Genomic DNA, 9,682 nt, shown 5'->3' on the forward strand with positions numbered 1-9,682 from the left:
TTTTTAAAGTCTGTCTTCAGAGTACAACCAGTATGATTAACTGTGCCTTTAACAAAATTATTCAACTTCTAAACAAATTCAGTATCTAAATGTATCTTCATGAATGTAACTGACAAAAAGAGGGGAAAGAATTTCACAGCAGACCAAAAAACAATCACAAAATAAAGGTTTAATTACACTTAAAAAAAAATTCCAAGAAAATAAACAACTATTCCAGTAAAAAAAAAAAAAAAAGAATATTATCTTTAGAGTTGGGAGTCATTCATGACGAGGGGAGGTTTTGAAGCAGCAGCATGCCAACCAAAGCCATCCATGGCAGTGTCAGGACATCAGGACCTTTTCTCTGCCTGTGCAGACCATGAAATTGCTTCTCCTCTTCAGCCCAGAGCTTCAGACACCCTCTAAGTTTAAGACAATGGAAAATTGTGTTTATGATACCATTATATGATTTCTCTATTTCAGGAAAGTTCAAGAAAGTATAAATTTCTCTCCCAATCCCATTTTATTTGGTTCTTATCTTTGATTCACTGATTTTTTTAGATTTTCAACTGTTGTTCACAGCATATATTGCTTTGGCTCAAGACTGAGGGGTTTTCTGAGAGTGGAACTTTTAGTGTAAAAACTCAAACAGTTGTAGGCAGGTAGGCTATAGGGCACCCTAAGGTTGCTGGGGATCAAGATACATAAATGGGTAGGACAGGTTCTCTGGCATAGAAGAGATTGTCTCCCTGACATCTGACACTTGTGCCAGGTGAGATACAGCATTGGAAAAAGATAAAGTGTAGGTACGAGAATGGTGTGGATTACAAGAGCCAACCTGGACTTCCCTATTTAATTTTGACTGATTATTTCTGCCAGAGGAAGAGCTGGGCTGGAGGAGGTCTGCAATTCTTAAAACATCTGCTCCTAAAGTTACCTTGGAAAGCCGGTAAATAGGGATACATTAGACTCTGTTGACACTGTATCAATCTTAATTTATTAGGAGAACAATTAAGGGACTGAATTCTTGCACATTAAAGTTGGTTCTGTAAACTGAGTATGGTGGCATGAGCCTGTAATCCCAGAATTTAGGGAACTGAAGCAGCAGGATTGCTTTGAGTTCGAGGACAACCTGGAGTACATAGTGAGACCCTTTCTCAATTAAAATAAAATAACATAAAGTTGGTTCTGTGCCTACAGACTTTTGAGTACTCCCAGGAAATGCTAAGATTTCCTAGAATTCTAGTGCCTTTGTGGTGGTTTAAAGAAAATAACACAGTCTTCAAATTAGTAAGTTTCTGAATCACAAGAAATAGGCTATTAAGAAAAAGAATTTACCATGCTAAAGAGAAAGCTGCTTGTTTGTGGCCTTTTTAAGAAGTACATTTTTTTGAAGAGCTACAAAATCAGAATTAATTTTCTGCTTTTCATTAGTTAAAAACACATTCAAAACTAATATAGTATAAATTTGCTTTTCATTATATTTTTTTTGCATTTTAGCAGAATCAGCATTTTTACATTTGTTTGTGTAACTGTTAATGAAACATTCATGTACATTGGCTTTTGATTATTTGCTGTTATTAACTCTTAAGTGTGACAGTAATGCACACATAGCAAAGTTTGAGAATGGATGACCGTGATGACTCGCTCTGCAGTGACTGATTACGCCTTTATCTCTTTTAGAAATCAGGTATTATGACGAGCTGTGCACAGCGATGGCAGAGGAACTGAATGCTGTCATTGTCTCCATTGAGTAAGTAATTGATGCCAGTCACAAGAATTTTTATCAAGACAGTCTATGTGAAGGTTCATAAACTTTATTTTGGAGGTGACACATTAGAATGTAGAATAGAGCCAGAGAGGGCCAGTGAGATAGCTCAATGGACTAAGCACCTGCTTAAGCAAGCACAGGGACCAGGGGTTCGATCCCTGGCAACACATGCCACACCTATAGAATTAGGTTATATAACTTGGACTTTGCGAATAGCAATAATTAGTTTCAAAAATCTTAATGTATAATTAGTTGTAATAGTCATCTTAATGTTCTGAGTTGTCTCTACCAGTATGTTTTAAGTCACCTTTTTGGGCAACTAAGAATAGGAATAAGAATAATAACCCTCTGGGATACCAGGGACAGAAAATTGTATACTGGGCACATTTACAAAAGCCTGTCTCAAATCCCTGGGTTCAAACGCATGCTTAACTGGTCACCAAGTCTGGGCGTGCTGGCGTATGCCTGTAATCCCAGTGCTGGGGAGGGTGAAACAGGAGGATCACTATGAGTCTGAGCTGTGTAGCAAGACCCTGTACCAAATACATAAAAAGATAATAATAAGAAAACAGAACCAGAGGGTGATGGCCGGTCCTATACACCTAGCTACCTGGGAGCTGAGGCAGGAAGATGTCAAGTTCAAGGCCAGCAGGCTATAGGTGAGTGAAAAAAATCCTGGATTCCACCCCTTTTCCTGAAGGGGAAAAGTAGTATAAAATGAAAGTCCAGAGATGGAAAGATTTGTCCCACAACACACTCAGAATAATCAGGAAAGAATGACTGCCTTTGATGAAAATGCCTTGGACTTGTGGGCTAAGCTCCTGTTTTGGCAAGCGCAGGGACCAGGGTTCAATCCCCTGTCCTACTGTGCCATGCCAACCCTGCCCCTGGGGCTCACCTAGCCAGTGCCAAAGTCAGGATGTGGTGGCACACACCTGTAATCCCAGCCTTGGGGAGGCTGAAAACAGGAGGATCATTATGAGTCCGAGCTGCATAGTGAGACCGTGTACCAAATACATAAAAAAATAAAATAAAATAAAAAGTCTTGAGCTAGCTTTAATAATACCTTGAGTTACCTTCATATTTTAGTTTCAAAAACTCTAGGGAAAGGAAATAAAAGCTAGATATAGGGCTGGGGAGATAGTTCAGTGGCACAAGCACCTGCCTTGCAAGCACAAGGTCCTAAGTTTAATTCCCAAGTCCACCAAAAGAAAGCCTAGATACAATTATGTGCTTTTTTTTTTCTTTTTTTTGAAGCAGGGTTTCTCTGTGTTGTCCACGCTGACCTCAAACCTGCAATGAGCCTCTTCCCCTAACCTCCCAAGTGCTAGGATTTCCAAGCGTGCATCACCACATCCAGTAGTTACCTGCTTCATTTAAACTAAAAAGTAACCAAGATGTTAAAGAGAATCCTACAGCCAAGAAATGGAAAAATTATTCTTAGAATTAGGTTCTATAACTTGGGTTTTGTGAATAGCAATAATTAGTTTTAAAAATCTTAATGCATAATTAGTAGTAATAGTGATCATTTTAATGTTCTGAATTGTCTCTACCAGTATTTTTTAAGCTACCTTTTTGGGCAACTAAGAATGGGAATAAAAATAATAACGCTCTGGGATGCCAGGCACAGAAAATTGTATCCTGGGCACCTTTACAAAAGCTTGTCTCAAAAAATAAAAAAGAGCTGGAAATCTAGCTCAGTGTGAAATCCCTGGGTTCAAACCCCAATACCACAAAAATTATATCTGTCTCTATCTATCATCTTTATCTGTAATACACCTATATCTATATGTATACATATACCTATAGAATAAAAGGAACTAGGCATCTGGATGGGAGAGGGAACTGAATCCAGGTCAGATTGCTTCCAATATCCCTATACCCTTTTGATCCAGTACCAAACCAATACTGAAGGAAGTGGGTGGCTCTGAGTGATGGAGCCAGCCACGCGACATCCTCCATGTTCCAGGCCCCAAGCTCGTTCAGGTCTCTGCTTCCCTCCACCCCTCTACCAGATCCTCTGGCATTCAGAGCTCTCTTCTTTTGCCTCTGCTTCAGATCTGAGGTATCAGAGAATCTTTTCTTCTGTGGTCTGTTGGAAAGGCTGTTCTCTTGGAACTTGAGACCACTCTATCTTGTGACTAGAAGCCCCACAGCTACACTGAGTAGTTCCCTGGACACTAACAGCTCTGGGGTCTTTCTGAATGCTCACTCAGTCTCTCAGGTCACCCAAGAGCTTTCAGTGAGTTTAGGTGACTCAGAAAGCTTCAAGGAAGAGAAATGCCTTCCAGCCAGGATGGCCAACCAGAAGAGAGCAGGTCTGTTTTAAGCAGCCTCACCCCGTCATGGAGCAAAGCACCCAGCTCAGTGAGCAGGCCTGAGAAAGGGCGGTGGGCTTGTTTCCCTGGCACCATGAGTGGAACTTGTTTCATATAACTTAGGACAATCTTACTTTACACTGAGACTTATTTTATATTCATAAACTAACATTTGCATCTGTCTCAAGCAAAACTGGTGCTCTGTTTTGACTCTTGGCTTACCATAAAACACAGAAGGTGGATAAGATATTCTGAAGATTTTTCTGGGGGGGAACTAAAACTTAAAAGGGTTGCTGCTGTCAACTTTGCACTGTGCCTAATCTCCATCATGTAGTAACTAAACAATAGTTTTATTTATTGGGAGATATCACAGTATTGTGGCCAAGTACAGTTACCTGATTATGTGAGACTGCAGCAAATCACTTAAACTTTATGTACAAAATTGGTTTCAGAGCCCTTTCAAATGGGACAACTGGAAACAGAAAACAGAAATCTTACTTTAGGGTCCCCCGCACCCACTACAAGGTCTATCCCTGCCAGGTAAACGCCTATTGAGCTGAGATAATGACATCAGAGTGCTGCCAGGAACAAGTGTAGACAATCAATAGAAAAGGGCTTCCGGTGTCTTAAAGCACTAGACAAATCTGCAGGATTAGTACAGTAACTTGTAGGAAGAAAAAGGTAATTTACAAACCAGATAGCAACATATGTTTGGAATTCACAGCACACTCTTGGTTTTGGTCAGGCTCCAGCCCAGCCACAGTGCTACGACCCGTGATCCAGCGGAGATACAGCCAAGGTCATATGAGCATAGTGATTCTCTTGAAAAGAATGTTTGGTGACCTAACTGGAGGACATACTTCCTCTCACGGCCTTGGTCTTCCTTTTCTGTTCTATTCCATGAGTGCTGATTGTGCTGCTGCTCTGTGCCAGTTACCAGGCTCAACTGTGGTGACGCACAGAATAAGACTTAATCCCTATTGTCACCATCCACATGAGAAGAGAGGCCCTGGACACATGATGTTCAGTGTCGCAAGTGGTGGGAAGGAGAAGGGGGAGGAGAGCTGGAGGCCATCTGGCCGGAATTCAGTTTCCTGTGCCACCTAGGCAAGGCAGTACCTAGTGTGAAGGGCACAAAAGGCATCTCAGAGTCATGCTTGCCTTGAGCCCTCGAGGATCCACAGGTCATATCTAGATGATGCACTGCTTTTCAGAGTGCACAGGGGTGTGGTGAGAAGGCTTGGGAGGAGGAAGGAGGCAGAGGTGTGCATGTGAGAAAGGCAGATAGGAGGGCTTATGCCTCTGGTGGTGCGTGGTTCTGAGAGTCTTTGAGTGCACGGTAGGCCCTTGGGGCACTGCTTATTCCACCTCCTCCCAGCAGGGGAGCCGTCTGCCTCCTGCTGCTCCTCCTCCTTGAGGTCTGCAGCAGTGTTCAGTGGGGTTGAGGCTTTGTGGTATCACCAGTCATGGCCTTGGGGAGGAGTATGGGCCATGGAAGCAGACAGGCGCAGGTGCTGGCAGCCCTGGGCACAAATGCTATTTGTGTGATGCAAGCACCAGGAGTTGGAACGCCTTCGCTTCATGTCACCTGTGCTGGTGCCACCAGGGTTTGGGGACAGACCTAGCCATTGAGGCAGGTAAAGGCCTTTAGTTCTAAAAAAATAAGTAAATATTGTTCCTGATCTACTTAGTATCTTCTACAATGTTGCTATGCACTGTGTTTGGGAAATACCTGGAAAAAGCTCACCTTACCTCAGTTACATGGGTGTTTCCTCATTCACATAGCTTAGCACGATCTTCTTAGCTTAGCACTGATAGACTTTTATAATCATTATAAATCTCAGTGCAGGTTAGTTATAACACAGTGTCATTTTTACTTCTAGCCTGTTAAGTAAAACACAGTACTAGAACCATAAGGCAGAAAGAACAAGAAGTATTTAGTATCTTTTCTTAAAAAGTAAAATGCAAGATAATAAAGTGTTGTGTACATTGGACATTATTAAACTCTACAAGAGCTCTACCTCCCTTTTTTCAGTGTGGGAAACTGAAGTTGTGTTTCTCTCTCAGTTAATTTTTTTACTGCATTTGTGAACTGTTTTACAATGTAAATGCCTTAGACTTTGTCACATTCCACCAAATGTCAGGGGTCAGATGGTGATAAAGAGAGGAGTTTATGTCTTTTCAGAGCTTTAAGGAAGACTTGTTAATGCAGACAGACAAGATACTGGAACTCTGGTCTTAGATTGATGCCCATGGAGTTATAGGCAATAGGATTTTGATGCTTCTGTTTTATTCTATCTATAAAATCACACAAAAATGCAAGATGACAAAATCATAATGCCTCCGTGAGGCACAGTGGAAGACACATCTGCATTAGTAGTGGTCCATTTAACACAATCTGAAAAACAGGAAACGACAGTGCCCTTGTTATGAAATTCTCCTTTCTCCTTGTCCTGCTCTTCCCCAGAGTCCTGGACAGAGAATCCCCACTTATCACCCTCATTCAAGTACCCCCAAAGGTGGGCAGATTGAGTTCTGAAGAGTTTCACTCAAGAGCAGCAGCAGGAGGTTTGCTCAAAACATGCCTCTCACTCAGTCACGCCAACGATAGCAAGCCTAAATAGCATCATAAATAATTTAACACTACAGAGAGATAATACTGTGGTGTTGTATTAGTCACTTTTCTTTTGCTGGGACAAAAGCTGAGATGTGCAGTGTAAAGCAGATGAATTTTGACTCATGGTTTTGGTGGATTTAGTCACGGTTGGTTGACTCCAAGGCAGACGCACCAAGAAGAAAGGGAGTCATGGAGCTCAACCCACGGCAGCTGGGAAAAAAAAGAGGAACCGAGGATAAGAATGCACCCTCTCACTTGTGCCCGCCGTGCCCAACCTCTGTCCAGTTCCCTCCTCCACCAGCATACTCAACTATGAAGTCATTAATGGCTTAACCCACTGCTCAGCGTGGCACCCCATGATCTGACCACCTTCCAGAGCCCCATCTCCAAGAATACGAGATGGGGGAGGTGTATTTTAGACCTAAATCAGAACAGGTTTCTTCTAAAGAAGTAAGTTATTTACCTCACTGTCATTAACTAATGATTCACTCCTCCTAGACATAGTTAACTAATGTCTTACTAAAATAAAATTAAAAATAAACCTACTGAGTGCTGTCTTGTGGCTTAGATATTTTGGAGTTTCACAAGTGGTGGTGTGAAATGCCCATGACTGAAAGCCTCTGTGAGCTTTGAAGCCTGGTCCCTCTCACACCTGGACTTTGCAGAGCTATCTTTAGCTTCTGGAACCACACCAAGAAAGAACGCTAGAAGGACACAGCACCAAGCCTGCTTGGGCTTCTGTGGCTCTCTTTGCCCTTGAGGTTAAAACAAGGTTTGCCTCTGAATGGAATGGAGGAGGCAGCTTAGGCAAACACAGAGAGCCTGAGGATGATGGCTATTGATGTAGATAAATATTGTCAGTGGTGTGTGTATGTCCCTGTCCTTTTGGTGCTAGGGGTTGAACACACATGGCCTCCCATTTGTCACACAAGTCAACTATCCCTGAGCCCCAGAAGTGGGGAACCGATCCTCAGTGCTTTACCTTGTTTAGATAGAACATGATTCTAGGCTCAGTCGCTGCGTGTCTAGGACTCTGGCGAGGCATCCTGGTGATGCTTCGGGGTGAATCTCCGAAACTCTTCTTGGGAGGAGGTGAAAGGGGGAGAAAGTTGAGAAGCAGTGAGACTTCTGTTCCCGCCATGGACTGACTCCATTAGGAAGTCATTTCCTAACAGACTGTCACACCTTTCACCTAGCTGGCCCGACATGCAGTGAACTCTGTCCTTCCCTCTCACAGAAGGTGGTACACATACTTTCCAGCTGAGATCATTTTGAGAGATAGTCTCACTTAGCTCTCTTGGAATCTTGGCCTCATATTCATGTCATTCTGTCTAGGCCAGGCTCAAACCTGAGGTCCTCCTACCTCCCACAGTGCTGGGATTCTAGGTTTGTGCCCCTACACCCAGCTTCTTTTGAATTTTCTTTAAAGCTTATTACTTTCCCCCATCATGGCCAGTGCTACATGGCATATATCTTACATGTAAATGATATAAAATATATCTTTAAACTTTTCTTTGGGAGGCAAGAGACATGTTGTCAGGTATGTCCCATGAGTCCTGCACAGGACTATGTATTTTGTTTTGAGAATTTTGCACAAACAGTGAAATCGTAGGAAGTATTCTAAGCTGTTAGAAACCCTACAGTTTTGAGATTGTAGTGCTTTTATCTGCAGTTTGTAAAGGTGGTAGAATTTTGCTGGTGTTTGTCTGTTTGTTTGTCAAGACAGGTTTTCACTGTGCAGTTCAGGCTGACTTGAACTCACTTTGTAGCTCAGGATGGCCATGAATTTGAAGCAATCCTTCTTCAGCCTCCTCATTGCTAGAATTATAGGCAAGCATCATCGCTCCTGGCAAACGTTGTGGTTTTTGAAGATTGAAAATATATTAAAGAGGGCAGGCCTGATATAGCTCACTGGACTGATGTGCCTGCTTAGGCAGAGTGCAGCGGTCAGCGTTCGATCCCCATCATGCCGTGCCAGCCCTGCCCCTGGGGTGCACTGAGACGGCGTGGTGACACACACCTGTAATCCCAGCACTTGGGAAGCTGAAAACAGAAGAATCATTACAAGTCTGATCTATGTAGTGAGACCCTGTAGACCCTGTTCTAAATATAGAAGAAAGAAAATATATTAAAGAGAGAGAGACCATTGGTTAGGAAGTCATTTGTGAATGAAGTTCGCAGTCTGGGCAATTTAGCTATCTCAAAATAAACCCTAATTATTGTAGACAGGGATGGTGCCCCTCGTCCCTGAGCCTGTGTTCTTCTCTTTAAGCTCACAGGTTGACTCAGAGCTTAGTGAAACACTTCTGTAGAGCACTTCACCAGGTGTCTGATGTAGGAGGAAAAGGATGAACGATCCAGACTGTACATACGTATTCAACTGATTGACCCTCGTGCCTGTGCATATGCTGAATTTTGCTCAGCCAGTAGGGGGTGTGTGTAGGGATAGTCGGGCAGCCCAGCCCATGTTGCAGAGGCCTCTCCCAGAAGTCAACTGGCAAATTGAGGCAGACACACGGACGTGCATACGGTTGCTTTACTTCAAGATCGACAGTTTTTAAAATTAAACAAGAACTGTTTTTCCTCTTGACTTGATGGTTTCTTTGTTTATGAATAGCCTATGAAACTTTGTTATACATCTCAGGTGAATTTCATCTACTTTGAAGGTTCCTACCCCAGTGGGTGACCTAATAACATCTAATTCCATCTGTGGAAGAATAGTATCTTTTTTTACTGAGTTAACAAACATTTCCAGCTTGAACAAAGAGGCAGGGCTAGAATATGGGTCTTCAGGGCTGGGAAGATAGCTCGGCGGTCTAATGCCTGGCAAGCACAAGGACCCGCCCAGGTTCACTCCTTGGTACCGCATGCAGTGCCAGCCCCACCCCGGGCGCACTGAGCCAGCCACCAATCCCAGCACTGAGGAGGCTGAAGCAGGAGGATCACTATGAGCCTGAGCTCCACAGTGAGACCCTATACCAAATGAATAAATAAAAA

General features: G+C 42.9%; 1 protein-coding gene across 1 annotated transcript in view; it reads left to right on the forward strand.

Annotated features, from left to right (window-relative positions):
• The window catches only part of Nceh1 (neutral cholesterol ester hydrolase 1), a 62,996-nt gene that overhangs the window by 46,798 nt on the left and 6,516 nt on the right, over positions 1-9,682 (forward strand). The window contains exon 3 of the mRNA XM_004633443.3: positions 1,663-1,732. Within this exon, the coding sequence (XP_004633500.1) occupies positions 1,663-1,732 (70 nt within the window). The remainder of the gene's footprint in view (positions 1-1,662; positions 1,733-9,682) is intronic.

Source organism: Octodon degus, unplaced genomic scaffold (assembly GCF_000260255.1).
Source record: "Octodon degus isolate 3935 unplaced genomic scaffold, OctDeg1.0 scaffold00055, whole genome shotgun sequence".
In the NCBI taxonomy this organism is placed as follows: Eukaryota; Metazoa; Chordata; class Mammalia; order Rodentia; family Octodontidae; genus Octodon; species Octodon degus.